At 41.9% G+C, this 25083-nt stretch overlaps 1 protein-coding gene across 1 annotated transcript in view; it reads right to left on the reverse strand.

The window, feature by feature from the left end:
• The window catches only part of FNDC3B (fibronectin type III domain containing 3B), a 184332-nt gene that overhangs the window by 77590 nt on the left and 81659 nt on the right, over positions 1-25083 (reverse strand). Inside the window, exons 4-6 of the mRNA XM_063167317.1 lie at positions 15435-15511; positions 7854-8097; positions 6278-6562 (exon numbers count right to left, since the gene is read on the reverse strand). Of these exons, the coding sequence (XP_063023387.1) occupies positions 6278-6562; positions 7854-8097; positions 15435-15511 (606 nt within the window). The remainder of the gene's footprint in view (positions 1-6277; positions 6563-7853; positions 8098-15434; positions 15512-25083) is intronic.

A 25083-nucleotide genomic window follows, 5' to 3' on the forward strand; every position in this document is an offset into this window, starting at 1 on the left:
CTCATGCATTAAAACTTACAGGAAAACAGAACAAAAAATCTATTTCTAATGAGATATAAGTCTGAAGAATTCAGACAAGTAGTATTAATGGCTAAAACTTAAAAAAATGCAGTAGGAACAGTAACACCATTTAGAGTTCATGTTTGATGCTGATCTATCCTCTCAAGATTCCACACGCCTCTGGTTCCACTAAATATTATGTTTCATGTTGCATTATTTGGTATAATACTAAAACTCACTCAACCTGACAGATGTATTTTACTCTTCTGTGTGTTTTTTTCAGTGCTATTAATAAAATCACTGTGTCAGTTTTGACAGATTGTTTTCAGGAGACAATCTTATTGAAACTCCTTATTTTATACATGCAGGTACATTTAGGGACACCAGAGAAGCTGCATTTAACATAGGGGTATTTTGTATATCAGCAGAAAAAACACTTATGACCAATTTTGTCTGCAGAACATTTCTACAATGAAATAAAAAATGTCTATTAGCATGTACCAAATCATCAGTTCCCAGCTAAAAGAACATTAAATTTACATGTACTGCCAGTGTTTCTCAGCCTCTTAGTTTACATGGATCAAAAGTGATGAAACTACTCTTCTAAGCTTTTAAATCTAGAGGATATACAGGCACAGATAAATGTATGACTCAATAAGCAAAATGGATTCAGGACCAAAATAGAAAAGAATTGACAGGATCTAGAATGAGTAAGAAGAGGAACTTCGCCTTGTTCCTGTCTGCACTGAATCACAGCTCCTACAATTTACCTTTAATTCACAGGCTCTGGATTAAAACAACAACCTGATACAGTTGAAAAAATAGGAAAAAAACCACACTTTTTCCTAAGTATACTTAAATGTTACACGGGAGATTGAGAGACAACAGGATGGGGCTGTACCAAGAACGCCTCAGCTCTGGTTTTTCATCCCTCACCCACTCTTGCAGAGCACATCCCTCCCCATTCAGGGATATCTCAGGGTACTTCTTCACCTCACAACTTCTGCTTTGCCAAGCTAAGTACTTACTTTAAAATGTTTTCAAATTAAAACCACCACTGTCAGGAGGTGCTCTTGCCAAGCCCATTTTCTGTGTATTCCCAATGCATTGCCCTCAAAGAAATGAGCACACAGAGCTATCATCCACATCTCCTGAGAAACTTCAAGCAGCAGCAATTTGAAGCTGTGGTTTTCATCTTTCAGAGTAGCTGGAGACTGCTACAAAATCAGATTTACAAAACCTCCACGACAGGAAAGCAGCACCTCTGAGGCTTGTACACAGTGGAAGTTTGTGATCTGTCAATAGTCTGCAGCAGCTCTTTGAACTGTCAATTGATTCCCATGCTTTCTCCTCCCTTCTCCACGTGAAAAAAGCACATCAACGCCACAGAGCAGGTAAGTGCACACCAAACTCAGTGTTCTCACTGGGAAAGCAGATGTGCTTTTCAAAACTGAGTGAATTCACAGACACCAGGTCAGTGAATTCTGGATGCTGCGGCAGGAGCCAGGAGCAGCGTGTGGGATGTGTTCAACCTTGCAGGCTCCTCCTCAGCATCATCTTCCTCACACTCTGGGCTAGAAGGGCTGATCTGAAGCCAGATCTTCTCAAATGAGGATAAAACCTTGTTTAGGAACACTTTCTCAATGGCACACAGCAGCCTGGAGGCCGGGTCTGTTTGTCCTGGCACCCAGCTCCCGCACAGGATGCACACAACAATCCACTGCCCACTTCCCACTTTTACCCACTTCAAGTGGTTTACTTTTGGCCATCTTAAGCTCTTCAAACTTCAAAAAGGATTAAAAAAAAAATATTTTATCTCATTTGAAGAGAGGAAAAAAAAAAAAAGATGCTTTATAAGGAAATAGGCAAAAAGCATTGTCAGAATGTTCAAAACTGCTTATGTTCCCACAGCACTTGCAGCCACACACAGAACTTCTTGAACTACCAGATCACTGCATGGCCAAGAAGGAGCCACTGAGTGCATGAGAAGGAAGTGACTCAGACTGAAATTCATAAAGGACAGCATGAATGGGACAGGATTTCCTCTTACAGCTCTTTTTACATGGCAAGGCTCCTTTACAAAAAAAAAAAACAAAAACCCAACCCTGCTCTCCCTCCTGTCCCATTCAGTTTTTGAAACAGCTCTGTGGAAAAGCTCCAATATGGATTTTAAATCAGAATCCCAGTATCATATCTCCAAGCCTTCTACCTGCACAAAATACCATCCATCATCCTACCAGAAACAGAAGAATTGTTTAACTTTCAGTCAATTATAAGCAATCAGTTTGTTTTTTTTCTTTTTTTGCCTTAAACCAGCCTATTTCCAACATAACTAGAAATCTTTATTTACAAGTGCACCACCCAACACAGCATGATGCAGTCAATGGAAAAGGTCAGAATTGCACTTATATCCCCAATCTGAAGCCATGAATTTCCTAGTAAAAATAGGATGCTGCTGTTAGAGAACCACCCTGGGATAAGGGGGCATTATAGAAGCAAAACCTTATTTTTAATGTACCATCATGTTGTACAGAGGTGCACAGGCTGGATCCACAACTGGAGAGGTGACTGAACAATAATTTAACAATAATCCAGAGTAATTTACTTAATTTCAGTACTGATCACATTCAGAATTGATGATCTATAACCCCATTTCTTCTACGAGCGGTGAAGCAGATTTTTGGGAACCCTTCCTTCTTTTAATACTGGAAGGAAGCTGAAAGTTATTGATATATGGCAGAATTTTCCATCGGAGAATAGATTTGCATGGAAAAAAGTTTTTTTTTAAATTTTTAAGTTAACTATCACACATACTGTGATTTTTCAGGGAAAAGAGTTGAGTTGTCCTTACATTGTATGCAGGACATTTTTTTCAATATAATTCACATGATCCCAGAGTGGTTAGGGATGGAGCTTGAAGATGCTCTTGGTTCCATCTCCTGCCATGGGCAGGGACACCTTCCACTATCCCAGCCCCATCCAGCCTGGCCTTGGACACTCCCAGGGATGGGACAGCCACAGCTTCTCTGGGCACCCTGTGCCAGGGCCCCCCCACCCTCACAGGGAAGAATTCCTTCCCAATATCCCATCTAACCCTGCTCTCTTTCAGTTTAAAGCCATTTGCCTTGTCCTGTCACTCCACGCCGCTGTCAAAAGCCCCTCTCCAGTTCTCTTGTAATCTCTTTATGGGGTCTAAGATCTCCCCCTTCCCCAGGCTCAACCCTCTCATTCTGTGTTGATGAGGAAGGTGTTCCATCCCCTTCACTGTTCCTGCAGCCCTGCAACAAGCCCAGCCCCAGCAGAGTGGGTGTGCTGAGGAAGGAGGAACACAGCCCTCAGAGAAATCACTACCAAAAAGCAAGGAGCAGGACAAGCATCACCTTAAGCACAGGGGCAGCAGATCCAAGAACAGAAACTCCCGTTTCCCTGTCACAAATCCCCTGTGTGGGATCATCTCTCCCTGCTGATTAAAGCAGACCCTCCCAACTGCCTCTCTGAGCATCAGCCCAGGAGCAGCTGGGACTGCGGGGAGAGGTGCTCCTGCAGAGAGCTCCCACCCACACTTCCAGCACTCAGGCAGCTCCCAAATTTCGTTTCATCCAGCCCAATCCCTAAGGACAGCAATCACTGCCAGGCTGCAGCACTGTGTACTGACACAGGCTGTTCTCTGCAGCGAGCAGAGCCGAGCCTGAGCGAGCGCCTGCTCCAGCTGTGTCTGGGGCTCCTAAAGCCCCCTGCCTTGCCAGCAGCTGGATCCCAGCATTGCTCCATCATCCAAACACCCCAAAGAAGCCAGCTCCACTGCAGGAGCACGCACACCCCACAGCCAGACAGCAAATGACAGGCCATCAAGCACATCACAATCCCAACTCAAAAATCCACGCAAACAAAGCCCTCAGCTCCAGCTCTCCCTCACCTTATTCCAAGTTTTACTGCAAATTCATACATTACTACTCCTCTCCTATAGAGTTTTTTGGTTTAAGTGGTTTTCTAAATAAAGATTTATCCACAAGTTTTATACATGTATATACAAATTTTTATATATTTATGTAGCTAAAAATAGGTTTTCCAGGCTATTCTGCAATTTTGGAAGCAGCCACACAGCACCATCAAGTTTTAACTATTAGCAGGCTGAACAGATACACATACACAAAACCTGCAAGTTTAAACTCCTTTGCTACTTGTTGCTTCTGACACATTCATTTTTTCCGGGCTATTCTAAAAGCTGTCACTTAGCAGCATATATTCAATTAGCAACTGTGCCCAGACTGCTGTTAACTCTCACCCTAATTACCTGTGTGGCCAGGTTAGTCAGGTATTCATCAATAAATCCCCAAATAATTAAAGAAGAAACAGAGAAGATAAATATAAAGTGACAGATATGATTAGAAGCTTGTAAATATCAAGTGGGAACTGATTTTATTTTAGGGAGCTGCTTCATGGGAGCCTTTAAGAAACTCCCGTGACCTTTCTGCAGAAATCTAAGTTTGCATGTATGACTATAATAATCCACTGATGTCAAAAACCTCACATGTGAGCCCACTGTATCTTTTTTTTTTTCCTTTTAATATGAAAACAATTCTCCCATTCCTGCCCTGGCCACGTACTTGCTGCAGAGCAGCTGAATCAATTCCAGGGCTGCCATTTCTGGGTGCAGATGGAGAACCTAATTTTAAAAGGCAGGAGGGTGGGACAAGGGATGCTTATTTGCAGAACCTCTTGTGAGGGCCTTTTCCAGAGCTGGGGGAGGACTCCATCCCTTGCTGTCCCCAGTCTGAAGGCACCCTCTGCCTGACAGGACTGGATGTGCTGTAGCCTTGACTCCACTGATTTTCTTGACATTTTAAAAGCCCTCGTGCTCTTCAGCTGCAGCACAGCAGACCAGTCCAAAGCAATGAATAAGACAAACACAGGGGTTGCAGGAAACCCTCAGATAAGATGCTTTTAAATGATTTCTGGATTATTTCAGAAGTGATCAGCCAGGCTGACTCAGTAGCAACTGAACCGAAATTGAAAGACTATACTTTTTCCAGGTCTTTTACATCCAAGCTTCAAACACCCCATGTATTCTACCTCAAAGAAACACCTAAACATAAATAAGAACACTAAAGTTGCATAAGCTGATTGGCAAGAAATAACTAGAAAGTCTAATGCAGTGATTCATTTTCTTGGATTACAGCACTCCCAAATACAGCTCCTTGCTAAGTCTAAAGACCCTGAAGCACGTCTGCAAATCCTCATTCCTTATCATGCCAGCAGCATTCTTTCCCCCTCTTTGGCTATTGATACAGTTAATTTTTGTAACTATTTCTTTTAGTTATGTCTCACAGGTAAAAGTACAGAGGCGTATAAATATATACTAGAGATAGGTAATGGAAAACCTGTGTTTTATGCATCAATTAACTCAGGATATTTCAGAGTGTGCTACATATGAATATCCTGGACATGCTGCTTTGGTTACTGCATCAAAGTCTGTTCAGGCAGCTGCTGCAGCAGTCAGCAAAGAGAAAAGCAGAGAGGAGAAAGGCAGGTAGGAATAAGGGATCATACCAAGTTACTAAACTGAATTTAGGTAGAACTTGCTGTGGGCAGAATGGCTTGTGATAAATGAGATTTGATTACAGTAAAGCATTGGATTGTTATCCAAAGTTTTAAATTTTTAAATGGCAAGTCTCTGAAAATGCTGAAGAAAATTATTTCAAAAGTAGCCAGATTTACTTGACCACTATTTCCAATGGCTAAAATTAAGAAATTTCTTCTCAGTTCTGTTTTCAACTAATCTTACTTTCACTGAATTTTCACATTAAAAAAACCCTTGGTTTTTCAGTCATCACTTCTAAACTTTCTAGTAACTTTACCAGGTTAACCTAGGATATGCAAAATAGTGGTTCCTAGTAGTCAAATTTTGGTTATAGCTCAATTGTCCATGATGAAGTTTTTTGTGAAGTGCCAAGATGCCTCTCCGAAAAGCAAAATTTAACCGAGACCTCACCCATAAAACACATTTCTGCTTCCAGCAGATAAAAAGAGAATGATGCTTTTCTATACAGCATCTACCAAGGGAGCAGTCACAAAAGATGGGGAGGCACTGGGCTCACCTTACAAAACAAACACAGCCCAGCAAGCCCAGCGCTGGGATTTAAGTTCACACCGTATTAACGCGTGGGTGGGAGTGTTTCTTGGCACGGCCACTGGATCCACACAGAGGAGGTCACAAGCCGGAAAGGTGCAATAAAAAAGGAATTAAAAATAAATAAATAAAGCCCTCTTTTTTTACCATGTGGGTCTTGTTCATTTGACTTTGGGCTGCTCCTTGCTCTGCGCTCCGGTTTCTTCAGGGCCGGGGCTGCCCCGCCGCCGCTGCTGGCCCCGTTGTGGCTCTTGGCATAGCCATTGTACACCGTGGTGCAGCTGCCTATATGGCTCTTGTAGATGGAGGAGGGAGGGCTGTTCAGGCGGTTCTGGCGGTCAATCTGCCTGTCTTTGAGTTTTTTGTGCTGTGGTTTGCTGTACTGGTCTTCCCTGGTGATGTAGCTGGACATCCCGTATAGTGGTATGATTTCTGAAACGGAACGGTTCACCCGCGTTAACTCAGAACAACAAAACAACTGAGGGGCTTTTCTCCCAGAAAAACAAATTGCTGGTTATCTCCAAATGAAATTACTCCAGCTGTTCCTGGAGATTTTTAAAAGAAAACCTTTTTTTTGTATTAACTATGCTCCTCTGATGACAGAATTTTACTTTGGATGCATGTGTAAAATACCGCTATTACGGTGATGTTTTTCCCTTCCTTTTCAGTTTTTGTGTTTCAGGGACAGATTACAAGCAAAAATCCAATCTGCTTGGTTTTGAGTTTTTTGTGCTGTGGTTTGCTGTACTGGTCTTCCCTGGTGATGTAGCTGGACATCCCATATAGTGGTATGATTTCTGAAACGGAGCGGTTCACCCGCATTAACTCAGAACAACAAAACAACTGAGAGGAGTTTTTTCCCCCCAGAAAACCAAATTTCTGGTTATCTCCAAATGAAATTACTCCAGATGTTCCTGGAGGTTTTTAAAAGAAAACCCTTTTTTGCAGTGATTTTGTATTAACTGCACTCCTTTGATGACAGAATTTTACTTTGGATGCATGTGTAAAATACTGCTATTAGGCTGATGTTTTTCCCTTCCTTTTCAGTTTCTGTGTTTCAGGGACAGCTTACAAGCAAAAATCCAGACAGAACTGATCTTTTGGAAAAAGCCTTCATAAGCTCAGAGCAATTTAGCATTTTCTTCCTCAGGGCCTGACTGGACAGAACAAGCTGAGATGTGCTGGTTCCAAGCTGCCAACCCTGGATTACATGCAATTTAACTTCCCAGTATAAACAGACTTAACAATCGTGTCAGTTGTGCTGCATAAGGAGAGGAGTGCAACGTGAAGTAGAAGCTTTGAGAATTAAAAACTATCTCAAAAAAAGTTTCAGAATTATTACAAATATCATGTACATTCTTTGGATACACTTCGTTAAATACAATCCCCACTTCCCCCTCCAAGGATGAGTCTGTCTTAAACTAAGGCAGGTCAGCTTGCAGGGATCACAGTATTTCCTGATTTTTTCTATAATTCAGTCTTCCCTTTTGTGCTTCACCTTGAGTGTGAACCTTGAAAAATATCATGCCCAAAACATTTTTGTCTTTAAAAATGGATACTCACAGCTAAAGCCCCCCACTCAGGATATTAAAGGAGGCTCCATCCATGTAAGAAAGCCACTCTCAAAGTTCTCCACCTCACTCCTACTCTTGGCTCCCCCAGCCCTTACACCTTGCTGAACAAGGTGTGAAAGGCCAGTCCCAGCCCCTTCCTCCCAGCTCACCTTGCTCTCCATATATTGTTGGGGGAAGATGGTGCTGCGGGAAAAACTGTGGTGGCATGTCCCCAGGTCCAGTGACAGGAGGGTAGAAGGCTGTGTGGGAGTTGTGGATGAAGTGGGGATGGTGTGCCAGGTAGGGGGGCAGGTGATGGGTGGGCGAGATGGCCGAGGGGTAGCTGGGAGGGAAACACTCCGGGGACTGCGGCGTCACCACCACCCTGCGGACGCCCGAGCTGTCCTCTATCACCTGCAGAGAAAGGAGCACGTTAGCAGCATCTGGAACAGGCACACCTCTGAAACAGCACTGTTTACAGCTCGTCCTCCCGCTGCAAAACAGCTGGGCACGGGCTTTAGCTTCAGGAATAAACACAATTCTAAAATTAATATCAGCAGAAATGACCGCGGTGGTGATGTGGCTTTTCCTGGAGACTCAGATATCCACAGTAATCACTGGGAGCCGTAGTGCTGCTAGTGATAACTATGTGGGTTAGGGGACAGAATAAATAACCTGCATTTAGGGAGGAAAACAATTGGAAAAGGAACACAAGGCACCAAAATAAGCATTCTCTTTGGGACTGACCTTGCATTCTGCCCATAACACTTCTACCACGGATTTTGACAGCGCCCTGAGAATGGAGTTAGCAACACTTTGGAAAGCAGCTGGCACTGCTGCTGTGGAGAGGCTGTGTGTGTGCACACAGACATGTACTCTGCAGGAACCTGCTGTGCTGGCCTACATTTGCAAAGGAGCTGCTCTGTTCATAGCAGGTAGCTGCTCAGGACAAATCACAGGGCAGGGGGTTTGTTTCTGTTACAGAGCTGCTCTATACATCCACACAAATCAGCTCTGGGATATGCATAACTTGGCCCCTAACACCACAGGCAAAGCATGTAAAAACAGATGTAGGAAGGTGGAAATGTGCTTAGGCTGAAAAATGTTTTTCAGGTTATAATTTTTCCAGAGTTGTATTTCTGGAGAACAGTCAACCAGCCAAATTTCAATCCAGACCTAGGAACCAAGCTTTTCTTGAAGCTCATCCAAAAAACTTCTGCCATTTCTTAAATTAAAAAATACAACCACGTAAGAGCCATTTGACTGTGGATGCTGGCATGGACGAGGTGGAAAAAAGCATGAAGGAAGCATGATTTAATTTCATACAACAAACAGTTGCTGAGAACCTCATTTTCTCTAAACCGACTGGTGGCACGCAGATGGAGCAGTACCTGTGATGAATATGCTGTGTGAGGTAAGTGAACGTGCACCAGAGGCACCTGCTGCAGGATGCTGCCACTCTCAGCTGATTCCCACATTTGTACAGCACCAGCAGAAGAGACTCTGCTGTGGATTGCCCACACTCCAGAGGCTCCCATCACATCCCAGTGTCTTTAAACCATAAGGAGAAATCTGTACCCTGGAGCAGAGGAACGGGGCACAGGCAGGTTGCTATTTGTGCCACACAGCACCAGCCCTGCCCTGGGGCAATGCCCACAGCCCTAAGCAGAAAAACTGCTCCAGCAAACAGCACCTCCTGCCCCAGGCACCAGCTGAGCAAGGAATCACAGGGGAAAATCCACCCAGGAATGGCTGACCCAATTCCTGCCCCAGGCCACGTGTGCCCTCAGGGTCTGTGCATTTATGCCTGTTAGCTATGGGATGTGGTGACCATGCACACACAATTCCTGTGGCTTGGCTGGCCTCTACGCAAGACAATTTTCTATAGAAAGTTAATTCAGTCACTAGTAACATTTCACATTAAAAATGTGTTGCTTGCTGAGTAACCAAAATAGTAATTGTTTGGCTTAACATACTTGATTCTACCCTCAGAATTTACGACTTCCACAAGCAATTTGTCAGCTGCCAGCTTTAAATTTCAAAGACTTTGCAGAGTCCTCAGAAGACAGCTGAATCTCAGAGATTTAGACTATCACATCCTTTCAACTGCTCCATTTTCATGCTTCCTATCTCTGCTACTGGTTCTGCTCCACAGCATCTCTTGTCCTGCTGCCAGGTCTCAAACCTGCACTCTAAAACCTGGAAAAGAGGAAAATCCTTTACGTTTAGCACATATTTGAAAAAACAGACCTATTTATCAAGGACTGTGCACAGAAATGCTGGATTTAACTCCAGACTCAGATTATGATGTAACTTAATTGAGAGAGCAAGTTCCTACACCGTGATGTGAGAGGTTTACATCGTGGCTTTAACTAGTCCAAGCCTCAAAGCCAACTCCAAGCTCTTATCTCTGCATCTAGACCAGCTACATGTGCCTTTTGTGCTCTGCTGAAAGATGAATATATTAAGGAACAGATTTAGACAGAAAGCTTGTACACTGAGCAGCACATAATGTAAACCATATTTTAAATTATTAGGATTCAGCTTCCTGAACTATCATCTATAAAGCAGGGAGGAAAGCTCAGAGTCCTGTCAAAGACCTTTTTGATGAAATTACCCTGCTAGATGAAGCTATAAAATATCAACAGGACTGAGAGAAGCCAGAGATGAGGGGATAGAATGGAAAATTTCAGCTGGGAGGAACCTACAACCACCAACTACTCCAACTCAAAGAATCAGCCAACCTTCCAAATTACTTCAGTTGAAAAGCCAAGGCACTAATATCTTTTATTTGTTTCCTCCCAGGCCATGAATGCTGACAGTATTCTTGTTATTCCACGTGAATACATTACAAATGAGCACAAAAACACAGGGGACCTTGCAAAACCCACTTTATTTCCCAATCCTACAGGGCATTTTCTCTCTAAACTAGGAATTATTGATATACATGTACATTTCTGAAGCTGCACACACAATCTTTAAATACACTACTCTGTCCTTAAGAAATCAAAGTTGGTAATCTGATTTACGTGTTATATGCATCAGGTAGCTATAAAAGAGTGGAGATACCCCTGGATCTGTAAAACCTGCAGTGAGTAGATTGTAGTAGTCCCATTCTGAGAGACAACACTCAGTTCATCAAAGATAGATAAAATCAGTTTTGATCCATTAATGAGAAAAACATAAATTAGCAGAGAGGTTCAACTTTGCTATTTTAAGAAGAAATCTGCAATTTTTGTATCTGCGTAAAACCATTTGTCACAAATATCATGAATTCATCTGGAAACTGCTAAACTGTCTCTATTTCAGTGCCAAGCATCATCAAAATCCTAATCCCTGTTGAGGTCTCTAGATGCAATGGGAATATTAAAAGTAATTGCTACTACTAATTTTAGCACTTTGTATTTACAGAAAACAAATATCTCTGGTCATTTTGCACCTAGAGATTAACTTCCATTATTTTGTGGGGGTTTTTTCAGACAGTTAGTAGGTAAATTGTTTTTTGTTGGTTTTTTCTGTGCTTGCTGGTGTAAGTGGCATGCCACCTCAGTAACAATACTATTATAGCATAGTTCTGTGTGGGTTTTTTTCCCATATTTTAGGGAGCTTAATTGCTACATGAGGTAGGTGATGATCTTTCAGGGCTGTCTGGGCTAACATTACTCATACACAATAAAACTGCCTCCCCCATTGGTTGCCACATTTGGGGAATGCCATTTTAAATGTTATTTGTTTTCCAGCGCAGATATCACTGTAGTAACTAGAGATAATTCATGTATTCAAAGCACATCACACTGCTCCATGTTGCCTCATTTTTCTCCACTGAATTTTAATATTACACTGTAAGGAAAAAGGCATGTTAATTGTGCACAAGTAAATTGCATCTGTATTTTGTGAGATCCAGTTAAAGAAACAACCACCCTCATTCTGTAACACACCTTTACTGTATGAGTTTATATGGTAATATGCAAGTAATTTCCACTTTCAAAAAAAACCCCAAACAACCCTTATTTTAATTTAAATTTAATAGGTTAGATTCAGCAAAGACATCTGGAGCATGGCCACTTGGTGGACTACAACCAATACTTCAGAAATTTCATAAACTAATTTGAAACTTCATTCATAAATCAATCTGTACCCAAAACCAGTACAGAATGAGCTCATCCACGAGGCACTTGGATGTCAACATTTTATTTATTCGTTTAATTTCTTAAAGATGCCAATCCGAGTTCACGCCAGTCGTGGCAAGTTTGCATCACTATCTTCAGAATCCATCACTATTAAATCAAACACCAAATTACATCTATACCTTCCGTGTGGAAAATAGACAGATAAACATCTAGAGTGCTGGCAAGCACTTTGGGGTAATTCAAATCTAGAATGATACAGTTCTTCAGGACCAGAGCCCATGAACTCAAAAGGAGCATCGCTTCATGGCTTGCTCCACATGAGATCTGCACAACCTTCCTCCTGTTCAGAGCTTTACTGAGGATCACCCTGTTAAAGGACTGGCTGCAGCCTACAGAACCCCCAGAGCAGCTCTGTGAGCAGCAAGCCACACAAAACCAAGGAGATTGTCACTCAAACCTGATGCTAGCCAAACATGCTTCTGGAGAAGAACACCTCTCCTAGGGGACAGGATCTACCCAGGACCAAAATCCTGATTTTCAAGGATGGGATAACTTTTCTGCCATTTTAAATGTCATTTAAAGACATTCCTCTTTCCAGAAGTTATGCTTTAGTTCTGTGAAATGCCTTGTGCTCGGTGCAGGAATACTGAACTGCAGGACCATGGCTCAAATGGAAAACTTCAGACCATAGAAGCCCTGTGGAGGCTCTTCAACACATGTGCACCTCATGGTCCAACCAGTAAATTTGTCCTTTAGCCTTAAAATTTCTGTGGCAGAGAGCTCATATTAACAAACATGTAAATAAAATAAAAAGTGGAGTTTCATGCCAAATTTTTTGTCCAACTACAGACAAGCAGCTTCTCAATTTCAAGAAGAATTGCTCCAGATTTATTTCAGAGAGAGCAGTCCTCAGCCAGCAGCACTAAACAGACACATTAATGATCCTGCTTTTTGATATTTTAATTTTTCTAGTTCTCCTGGTTAGAGCACTTCAAACCCTCCTCCTCTCCTCCCAGATAAACACTGAAAAGTAGGAACAACAACCCATGAGGATGTCCCCCAATTTAACACCTTAGCCTTCAAATCCTTAATCTCACTTAACAGTTGAAGCCAAAAAAGTTGACATCCCACACATTTAATGCGGATTTCTCTGCCATGTCACCCTCCAGAACCAACTTTTACAGCAGAGATATTGTCCACCAGGAGCACAGCAAGGAACTTCTCCTCTGGTCCATATTTAACTAACCCTTAGCCCATAAAGAATTGCAGGGACATGAACCCTGATCTGACAGCTCCTATCTGCCAGGGGTGCACAGAGGTTTGTCTGCTGAAAAGATAATCCAAAATTCTGGCTCTTTCAAGAGCTGCTCTTTTGAGAGCAAAACCATAACATCAAAGATTTGAACAGGACTTTGTTTTCTATTATTTTCCTGGATCATTTCCTGCCCTGGCTAAGCCTCATCATTGGGAACATCTCCTCAACATCAACAAACCCAGCTTCTAGTCACAATTATTAACGTGGTCCTTGAAGTCTAGAGAGAGAGTTTGTGTTTGTGCTGCTTCCAGTGGGGCTGACCTTGCAGGGCTCACATCCTGCTGCCAATTTTTCCAGAGAGGTGATGAAGCACCACATTAATCCAGGGTTGCAATCATTCGATAACTCATGTAATATTCAGGGCTAACACAGCTCACACAGCCTTGGCATAACAAAATGGAAATAAGATTTCATGCCTTTTTTTAATAGGCACTGTTGCTTCTCTGCAGGGGCATTGCAGTCTGCCGGACTCTTAGATGTACACTTTGGGGACAAATCAAACCAAAAAATCAAATATATTTTGATTCATATCCTAGAGTGCATTAATTTGCTTTATGGCCTTTCCCTTGATGTGTTAAATTTAGGTTGTGTTCTAATTGTTTATCATAAAAGACTGGGTTTAACTCTGAAGCAATAGAAAAAAAGCAAGAGCAAATAAGGCAGAGACATTTATTACAACAAAGAGCTAGTTTCATTACTGCAGACTTTCAACTCCTAGTTAATATGAAGCAGTCTAAAAAGGCAAGAGACTCACCACAGAGCAGAACACACATTCCACTGCAGAAAAGTGCAGAATACAGAGTTTCCCCCTATAACTTTACAACATATTTCCAGCTCCCTGGAAAAACTGCTTCAGAAGCGGGTTTTTGGTTGGATTTTTTTCTGGTTAAGAAACTACTTAAAGGCTTCTTTAGTGGAATTATTATGGTGCCCCACAAAAAGCTTTACAGAAGAACTGAGCTCAGACAGAGATATAGCTGGAAGACTTTCACCCCTCTGGTTTGGAAAGCATTCCAATTATACCCAACCATTTATCTCAGCACAGAGGTGGAGAGGTCTAAACATTTTAATATTAAAAAGGTGTTAAAAGTTATTGCAAAGGAAGAATAAATCTTCAGATAAACCTCTGCGTGACATGGGCCAGTATATTAAATTAGGTGAGCCCCTGAGGAGCATTGAGCAGCAAATGCTGTCTCAGAACTCCAACCACTCCCCCTGGGAGGGCTGAGGAGCAGGAGGACCACCCTGACATCCTGCCCTCTCTCCGAGGCTAACAAATTCCCTCTCACTTGAAGCATGTTTTCACTCTGTTCAGAAGTCAAAATACCACAGAGTGATTGCAGTATTTTGTGGGATTTAAGCATGACGCCATCCACAATTTTTCAGAATTACACAAGCTCACATGTTTCCTGGGGAGGGGAAGAGACTCCAGGACATCATCTATTTTCTGCTTAACAAGATGCCAAACTATATCTATCAAGAGTTCTTAAGCTATTCATCAAGGATATCTGAAATACTTTGTGTACTTTTAAGGAAGCTTTTGGTCCAGGTCTCAAGAAAATGGTGACATTATTTGATTTATTGTATTGATCACAGCTGTTACGCCTTATATCAATCTTTTGTTTTGTTTTTTTGGGTTTTTTTCCTTACCTCAGAAAGAGTCCAAGCTTTGCAGAAGATGGAAGGAACAGACTGGTAACCTGGGGTTATTTACACAGAAGAGCAGTAGCTGCACAAAAGCTACAAAACCTAAACAGTTTGTGAAACCTTTTCCATTTTTTTTTCCCATAAATAGGTAGTTAAATCCCATTTATTCTTGAAAACAGACCAAAACCCCCAGTTCTTGGTATGCTGCAGGATTTCTACTGGGAAGCTACTGAGGATCAACTCTGCATATTTTACAGCTACAGTGGCTCCTTCTCTCACTTCCATGGTCTCCTGCCCCTTTCTGACTGCCACACAAGAACCTGAGGCATTCGCCAACATCAAGGACTTCTTCCCCTCTCACAAACAATCCAAGCTGCATTTATAGGCTCAGTCTGTGTGCAGAGCTTTTGCAGGTGCCCACACCCAAATCTACCCCAAACACCAGGGTGTGAAGGTGCACATCCCTGGTCACTTGTGTAAATGTGGGTGACTATCAGTCAAGTGCATGAGGCCTGAAGATGTGTATTACCATTTTCATTAAAATTTCTAAATAAACTTCAACCAAGTAGATTTCTCCATGTGGACCAATGATTTTGCTTTTACATTTAAAAATTCTTATTATTTTGTTAATAAAAGTTTTAATTCTTCAAGAAGCATACCTGTGAGATATAACCAGGAGGCACATGAATAGGGGGAATGGATCCATTGGGTGACATCATGGGAACCTCTGCTGGTCCTAACAGAAAGAGAGTAATAAGATATCAGTTTTTTCAGTTAAAAAAATAGCATGATGGCTTAGAAAAGGTTAAAAATAGCTTTACTTTTGAAGCCTGCAATAACAAAATGAGCAGCTCCACTAATTTCTGGTATATGGAAAATGCCTTGTGCCATCATTCTGAGAATAAGATCATTGTTCAATGACTTTACCATATATTCTGCTGAAATAATATTTTCATCATAAAACAGCTAGAACATAGACTTTATATTACCCACTGATCAACTTATACAGCATTAAGCAGTAACACAATATGTTCTTTAGCAGCCCACAATTCCTATATTGAACTCTGTTTAAGTTATTCTTGTCAAAGACATAGGAGCAGGGAACAAAGCAGAAACTGTGTAGCCTGGAATTAGGCAGCTCCCAAGGAAAGCGTCCAATTGTAGCAAAAAAAGAGAAAAGTCACATATGTGAAAAACTATCTATCTATTTAAGAACGCACAAAGACCAAATTCATTATCTCAGCTATTCAGACTAACCTTGGAATGTGGTTATACAAGCAAGAAGCTTATGGTTTCCACTCTGAAATCCAGCCCTGAACATGCAAGTTCCATTTTGAGGCACTGAGTACAAGTACAACAAAGCAAGTGCCATAACCACTGTGCTTCTGGAAATGGAGCCTCACAGCTAAAAGAAAGTGTCTAGATAAAATGGAAATAGTTCTCTCAACTGCTGACTGATTCACCCATTAACTCTGGGAACATCACATGCAGCAGTCAGTAAAGCAAACCCCCCAAACATCAGACAGATGTTTGCAATCAGAGTTTACTGCTTGGAAAAGAAAAATTAATTTCATTCCTTCCTTATTACATATTAAAATCTGACACTGAACTGTTAATTAGCCCATTTGCCCCCATGGTCCAGCTCTTGAGAGGAGCTCAGCAGGACCCTGCTCTTTGTCACTGCAAACTGCATTTCAGCTTTGACTGACAACACAAAAGGAAACTCCATCACCTTCTCTGATGGAGAAGCCATCCAACATCTCCCAACCATATCACATTCTAGGGAAGGAAGCTGAACACTAAAACATATGAAGCACTTCAGGCACAGATGGGATGCAATGGCCCGTAGGAGTGACTGCTCCTAAATTTTAGACTCATCTAATGAAACCTCCAACAACAAACTGAGTCACAGTCTGTTGTCTGATATCAGCAAAACCAGTCCACATTAAATTAGCAGTCATTCCCTCTCCATCTGCATTTTTATACTCCTGCTGCTTCTGGTACAATCAGCAGAACTTCCCTCCTCCCAAAATCCAAGTTACACACAGGAATCCATCTGAGTTATTTTTACCCCCTCTTATCTTGGTTTGTTTTCTCTATCCAGTTATTTACAGTCTAACCAGCCCCTACAGCTTTTACTAATCACATCTAGATTTGAAATATGGCAAACCATCATAGAGTGTATAAGGCAAATGGGAACTCTGAAGCTTAAACTTAAATATTTTGGATCTGGTTTTGCTGGACTTCATACTTTCCTACACTTAACTATGTGGGGAAATTTACCTACACTACAGGCCCAGTAAGGAGAAAAAAGTTATTACTTATTATTCAGCTCATATGGATTTCTCTCTTGGCCTATGACCCTCACAACAGTATTTGTCTCCACAGACAGCCAACAATTGTAGTGTCAATGGAAAAAATTCAGCCTGAGCAGTATATGATTATTGGGAAGGAGCTGCCATCTAAATGGCTTTATTTAAATCCATCAAAAATATGAAGTGACAATTGGTTCAGAACAGAAATACTGTTTGAATAAATGTGTTTTCCCAATCAAAAAAAAATCTCACCAAACTTATTTGGAGTTTTTTATTTCTCTCTGAATCCGCTTTGCTCTGTACGCACTGCCAAATTTTACTCCACAGTAAGCTGGACAGTTCATAAAAGGTAAAGGCTGATATTGTGAACATGCAATGATGCTTTTTTCAGGATTTAATCCACACTGGATTATCCCAAGAGCTGTTCAGTTTTTCAGAACAGAACATGCTTGAAAATGTGTAAAATGAATAGTTAACTGTTATGTGACACATTCCTTGTCAGTGATTTCTCAAACTCAAAAAACTGCAAAAAACCTGTTGATATAAATTTTTAAATCCTGAGTTCACCATTTAAATAGACAATTATTTAAATATTACATGTCAATGTTGCTCAGTAAAATTAATCTTTATGCATAACCTGTTTCAGCCCCTCATCAAAACTTCTTATAGATGTATTGGCTAGCTGTTCTCAAAAATAGCTACTCTGACTTCGAAATAAACTTAAAATGGAACAGTTTTGGAGTTTCTACACAGAGAGCAGAAATATACAACAAATAAGCAGCACGGCATGCCTCATATCTGTCCTTCCAAACTTTGTGCCAACTGCTCATATGGAGTAGTGATCTACTTGCAGGAAGAAATCAAACTCCCACACTGATACTGTTGATGGTAACACTTCCACTCCAATAAAAAAAAAAGGCAATATTGTGTTTTATCATCAAAACGTGCACCGTGCAAGAGGAGTCTTAACCTTGCATATGACCCACAAACTGTTAAAGTCATTTGGATAACAGGTTTTTCAAAGACTGACAGCCTGGTGATTTGCAGCTAGATTTTGTTTCCACTGCTTTGATTTCAGGGTTAGCCAAATGACTTTAGCACACATTATTGCATTCCTCTCATCAATGGTATCAAAACAACTTCGAGTGGTAGTAAAATAAAGACCCCATCTCCACAGCTCAGTGAGTCTCAGCAATTATTAAAGATTCTTCTTGTTGTCCAACCACTCCCTAATTAATAGTAAAATAAAGCCATATCTTGTTTGGCTTGAGTTTTGGTTGGTTGGTTTGGGGTTTTGGTTTTTTTTTTTTTGGTATTTTTTATTATTTCAAATAGTTTTGACCTATTAAAAAGCAGAACTTTAGAGGTGGCTGTTCCTCAGCTGCTTGTAATCACAGGTTGAATATAAGTACCTTATACTCTTGGGAATCACAACTTTGCAAGTTTTAATTGAAGCTTGTGGCTCAATACAAAGTTTACTTTAAAGGAAAGCAAAGGAGAAAAGGTCCTTGCACGCTATCAGAGATGCTGCACACTGAAGTGAGCTGGCTGGAGTACTTTTCAAACCTGTTAACAGATGCAGATTGTCTGCTGAGCTCCTCATGAAACCCAGCCAGCAGAGCTTGGCCACCTCTGCTGACAGAGCCAGTGGCCAAATTCCACCCCGAGCTCCCTTCCCAGGAACACAGCACGGCTCTGGCTCCTGCAGGGCTGCCCTGTCCAAAATGCAGGTGCAAGGAGATTATTCCCCCTCCTGTGAAAGAAGAGAAAAGCAGAAGCCACCAATGTCCACCTCAGCAGGCAGGGACAGACCCCACTTGTCCCCAGCTGGCAGAACACAGTTTCCTATTTCCAACACATTAATACTTAACAGAATAAAACTTGGAATAAGCAAAAGAAGCAACTCAGCCTTATACAGTGGCAGAACTCATTAACACCCTGACACCCCAGTCTGAGCCTCTCCTCCTCTTCCCAAACACCTATTCCCTTGTGCTGCTCTGTCACCCCTCTGATGGCATAAAAGCTGATTGTTTTAACCATTTCAAATAACCAGCAAGGTTTTGTGAATCTATTGCCTTTCAAAAAAAAAACACCTGCACACTCAGTCTCACATAACAACCACCATTTTCTTGCACCATGTTTTATTGGGTGATTTTATTGCACATCAAAACAGGGCTCCCTTCCACCTCTGTCTCCCACTTGCCCTGGAGAGGATGTTCCTGTCAGGCACAGACTGACAGTTCCTCTAGTCATTTTACTCCTCCTGGAATAATGTCACAATGTACTTGAGAAACTTCTGTCCCAAGATTTTCAAGGCTAATTATAGCCTGGGTTGCAACCCGTGACACTTTCAAAATTCTTGTACAAAACCAGTTTTGGACTAAGTAAGCTTTTTTCCTTGTTCACCCCAGTGACCTTTAATGCATGCATTAAAGATCACTTTAATCAGTTTTCTTTCCTTAAATTACAGAAGCCAGAATCTGGCATTTCAGTTCCTCCAGCTTCTTTCCTCCAACACTTCTTTCCTATTTCTCTCCTTCCACATAACATTATAGGGCAAGAAGTCATTTTACTACACCATTATCATCATGCTTAAAGAGCATTGCTCTTCTTTATGATGTCCCTTGTAGAATATATTTCACATCCAGCTCCAGCACATGGGCATATGTTTTATACAGAATTTCTAGTGACTGTTTTGCAATTACCAAACTCTACCAGGCTTTGTTATCAAGTTCCCATTCTGAGAGCAATTACTGGAAGTTTCCTGAAGTTCAGGAATTTCTCAGCACTGTTCCCAGCAAACACATGGCAATTTACCATTTCACACCACAATACCTGCACTAGCAGAGAAACAATATGAAATTTAGGGATTTTGCAATTTGAGTTTGCAAGTTAAGAATCTTGTACATTTTAATGACAAGAACCTACTGAACTAGCTAAGTGAAAAATTAAATCCAGGGAGGTAAATGCCTTAAATTTTATAAAGCTTAACAGTTAAAATTAACCCAAGAAAAATTATTCTGCCTCTCCCTTATCCTCAACAAAACTAGTATCCCATCCTTCACACGTGGCCCTTCTCAGGAAGTAAATCTATGGAGCAAAAGGTGTGACAGAATGAAAAGGAGAGATAATTAAGGGCAAATCGGTCTGCTTTGCTAAAACAAATGACCCAGGGCTTGCTGACCTTGGCTGGGACCCAAGGGTTTGCATTTTCACATGGATGAGCAGCTGTTCCGGAACAATTTCCTCAATGAAACAAGCACAAACAGGCTCCCTGTCAGGCACACGTGTCTTCTCCCTCCACTTGGTTATTCTCAAAGCAGCTTACGGACTAAACAAGGTGATGACAAGAAAAAAAAAAAAACAAAAACACAAAACAACCCCAGATCCTTCCATTCATCTTCTTTCCTCCACAGCAGAGCTGTGGTGAGCATTCTCCCAGCCTTTCGGCCGCAGCCTAGAACTCTTAGTTAGCACTAGCACACATGAGCATATCAGAGCATTTGGGGGAAACCTTTAAAACAGGATGTAAAGAGCTTTCACATACCAGCATCAGCACAATTCCGAACTGCACTCTCTCCTGGACAAGAGCTAATTTGGCCACTAACTTAACTCTGCTCACTTACAGTACAAGGCAGAGCCAACTCCCAGGTGTCTATTCAAGTCCCTAGGACAGAGTCTTAAATCTGCTGCTGATCAAGATCTAAATACTTTGTCCTTAGATCAATGTGAATTTGTAGATTCAAGCAGCTCAGCGTTAGAGAGAAAAGGAGCAGCTTTAGCAATATGAAGTGCTTGAAGGGTTGACAGCTTTAAAAAATACCTTTGGAGAAGTCTGAAATGGCAGAAAAAAGTCCCATTCACGCTGCATTCAACCTGCCAATGGCAGGGTAGTGAAAGGTGCTAAAATAATGTTACCTGTGCTTCAACCTGCCAATGGCAGGGTAGTGAAAGGTGCTAAAATAATGTTACCTGTGCTTTGATAAATGCTAAGAAACAACGTGTCCAGCACTTGGGCATCCCCATGGCACCAGCTCATGCCTGAGATAGGCAGCAGGCAGTTTTATCCTGCTTCTCCCTATAGATTTGTCAATAATTTTAAGATTACCTCATCTACACATAAAGAAGTGAATAAAAGGATGCCTACCACATGCCCATTCACATTCTGGCACCTCAACTATTATTTTCTATTCAAATCACAGTTTAGTAGGGAAGTGATTTCTTCACCTTTGAAGAGTTCAGAAACATCACCAAAACCCTCAAGTTTAACAGAAATGGCTCCATGAATTTCAAATTATCTTGGATCCCACAACAAATGCAAATGGAACATCTAAAGGGAAAAAGAAAAATCAGCCTGAGAAATCCTGCAGGTGCATGGCTTAATCACTGAGCACAATCACCTCCCTATGTGCACACACAGGGTTTGACAGTGGAGACAGAAGCAAGTAACACACACTTCTTGAACTCCTTGTGACTTCTATGACCACTTAATGTTTTTTTCTAAATCCCAGGACTACAAATCCAACAGCTCTCTACTCACTCTCACAGTCTGTCAAGTTGATTTGCCATAAATATAATTAAAAATAAGATGCCAAACCGAAGCATGTTATAAAAAACACATTGGTGTCTCGGAGTTCCAGTGCACAATTGTTCTGAAGCCCAAACTGCAAACCCCAAACGCTGGAATGACACGTTCAGCCCTTGGACTCTGCAGCCACAGACCCGACAGCCCCAGCCACGCTCCAGTCTGGGTCTGGCTGATGCTTTCAACATCAAACGCTGTGCAGACAGACTCACTCAACCCAACTCCAATCAAACTGCTCAGAAATCTGTGCCAAATACATCCAGCAGGCAGCTCCTGGAGCATTTTCTGCCTTATTTACACAACAGCACCTTTGCTGTTTACTCTGGAGCCTCCTGGAAGCCCCTGGCCAGTGTTTGCTGCTTGACCTGCTGCATGCTCCAGCACCTCCAACCTGGAGTTAAACAACGGCATCCCACCCTTTCATGTCAGAACCACAAGATTCCTCCTCAGCAGCGTGCTGGTTTGCAATGTGTGTCTCCCAGATGTTGTATTCTGGTTTGGGGCATATTGTTGAAATAATGCAGTAACCTGTAAAAACAGGAAATTAACTAAAAGCTATCAGTTGCCCCAAACATGCCCTGTCCAAAGCTACCACAGCACTACAGCAGTCACACAGCAGCACCATTCCAAATTCTGAAAGGAACTCGGGTAAAATGCTCACTTCTGTCCACCACAGAACTATGAATTAATAACTTTTCAAGCATCAAACGTTTGTTTTTGAAGTGGTTTGAATTTGGAGATACTCATCCTGAGAGCTGTCCCGCTCCTCACCTGCCATCCTGCACCTTGGTTTTGGGGCTCACCACACTTGACTAATTTAACAAGCAGAGAAGAGTCCAGACAAGGCCAGCAGGCTGTTTAGCAGCCTGGCACATCCTCTCCTGGTGCATCCACAACTACTCCTCCTGCCATGGGGCTGGAAGGAAAGGAGAAAGCACCTGGGGACAAGGACCCCAGAGTCCTGGAGCATATGGCAACCCCACACCAGCGACCATATTCTGCAGTGATGACATTTAAACTTACACACTATGAGAAATTCAGACAACCTCAAGCTCATTGAAGTCCATCAAAAAGTTTAGACGAGTAAACTTGTTCAGCCACAGAGAATGGAGCTGGACAAGGGGGATTCTTCAGGTCTCCTGCTGTTCTTCAGGTGGGGTTTGTTTCTTTTTTAAACTAGACCCATATATCTGTCACTCCAAAGTTTCAACTTACAGGCAACATTTTGGAGAGGAACATTTTTTGTTGTTGTTTTTTTTTTTTTGAACAGAAATGGAGTATTTTCCTGCCCTAATGTGAACAAACAAGTCAGAGTCTTTTGCTAAAATAAACCCTTTCTGATGGTTGGCTCACCAGTCGCTACTGCAAAAACACTTGCAAAGAGTATGTTGCAATACTTCAAGCATTGAAAATAAGCATATTCCCATGGCAATTCACCAGATGGGCTACAGATTGTAAATCATAAATGTCTAGACTGAAACACAAGAGACAAACATCTGTCTAAAATCAGTTGACTTGAATGGCAAATACTGTTAAATAAATTAGGACTACTTTGGAAACAAAGAGAACAACCAACTGCTTGAAAACATCTGAAACGAATCCATTAGCACACAAGCCACAGCACAACAACCTGAAACTGGGGAGACACTCGTTTGGTGAGGAACACTAGCCCGAGATGACACCCTGACATGGGAGGCAGGAGCACAAAAGCGTTTCTGTGACCCAGCACCGCGTTACCCCGCGAGCACTCACGAATCCATCCCCAGAACATCTGGCCGGAGCAGGGCTGCGTCTCCCCTCGCTGCACAAGTGAAACTGTGGGACACACTAATGAAATGCCCGATGCAGGGTCACACAGGAAGTCTGTGGGAAAACGCAACTGGACACAAACCCAGAATAGGATTCAGGTCATAAAGCAATACTTAAGCCTGACTAAAACTTTAGACTGCAAAAAAAATTGTAGGGTATCGCAGAAAAAATAATCTGTTTTGGAAAAAAAAAGTCTTCCTCATATCTACCAACTTCTTTTTCCTTTGCATAACACTTTGTTTTATGACAGGAATATGCCAGAATGTCCATGGATGAACAGAGAGAACAGCACTCCCAAGAAATGTGGGAGAGAAGCGACTTTGCACAGAAAACTGCAAGCCTAGCCCCTGCATGAGGCTGCAAGAGAGAAAAAGAGACCACAAAGCTGAACTCAGAAATGGGGAAAACCCATCAAGCAACTACTGCCAAGCCACACAAATGATGGGAGATCTCTGTCAGCATCAGGCTTCGCTTTGGCATTAAAAAAAAATCTCATTTATGAAGTTTTTACACTGCTAAAGTGATGAACAGCTAAAGGAGGATTGGGACCCTCCAGATCAGCTTCCCACCAGACCTATATAACCAGTGGGCTAACTTTTAACCAGAACTCAGTTTCAAGGGAAACAGATGTCCTGAAATGAGAATTATTTTACTTCTTCACCACTTATCAACAGCATTTCCATTTGCATACAATATGACACTATTTGCCTGAAAGACAAACAACAAACCATGAGAACATCACACAAAATGTTATTTTTTCCTTTTCAACCTTGAGACAGCTCTTCAACACATTCTAGTGATATAAATGCTTTTTGGGGAGCGTGTGTGTGTGTGCATGTGTCAGCCTTCAGCCACATTCACAAAAGGGCATTCACTTGCAGAAAGTTTTGTTCTCTGCAACAGGTTTATACAAATACTGAACACTCAGCTCTGAGCACAACCTCCATCAAAGGCAGCAATAATTATACACGACCACTTTCCTGCAACAGCAGAAGAAAACGCTCCAATTATTCACAATATAATTATTTCATTCCCATGGCAACACCAGAAGGACTGTACAATCAGCAACAGACCCAAACCTGGCCAACAATGAAGTCACACAGAACATTCCCTTCCACCTGCCCCAAACAAGGCAGCAATTGGGTGGTGGCTATTCTTCACCTGTCCACCCACAGGGACAAACATCAGCCGGCCAGGGGAAACTGAGCTAAACCAAACCTGCAGCCCTCCCTCCCCACCCAGCACTGCCAGCCATCACCATCACAGAGCTGACGAGTTCTGTTTGTGACATGTTTGGATCCTGAACTTCAGTGAATCATCTGAGAGACTCTGTTTGAATGTGCTCATCAAAAACACAGCAATTAATATCCACCTGTCACAAACAAGCACTCTCTATCTTGTGAGGGTGGGGAGGGAATGAGAATCATCAGCACTGGTGGCTCTCAGGTACGTGTGGGGCTATTTTGTGAGGCTGTGGTGACCTGCCATGTCCCTGGAGTAAAGGCACATTTCATATATACATAACATATACATAGTTTTTGTTAATGCATATATATTCACTACATATTAATATTCTGTGTCGCTCTGTTGGGTGTCTTA

The sequence above is a fragment of the Melospiza melodia genome, chromosome 12, assembly GCF_035770615.1.
Source record: "Melospiza melodia melodia isolate bMelMel2 chromosome 12, bMelMel2.pri, whole genome shotgun sequence".
Lineage (NCBI taxonomy): Eukaryota > Metazoa > Chordata > Aves > Passeriformes > Passerellidae > Melospiza > Melospiza melodia.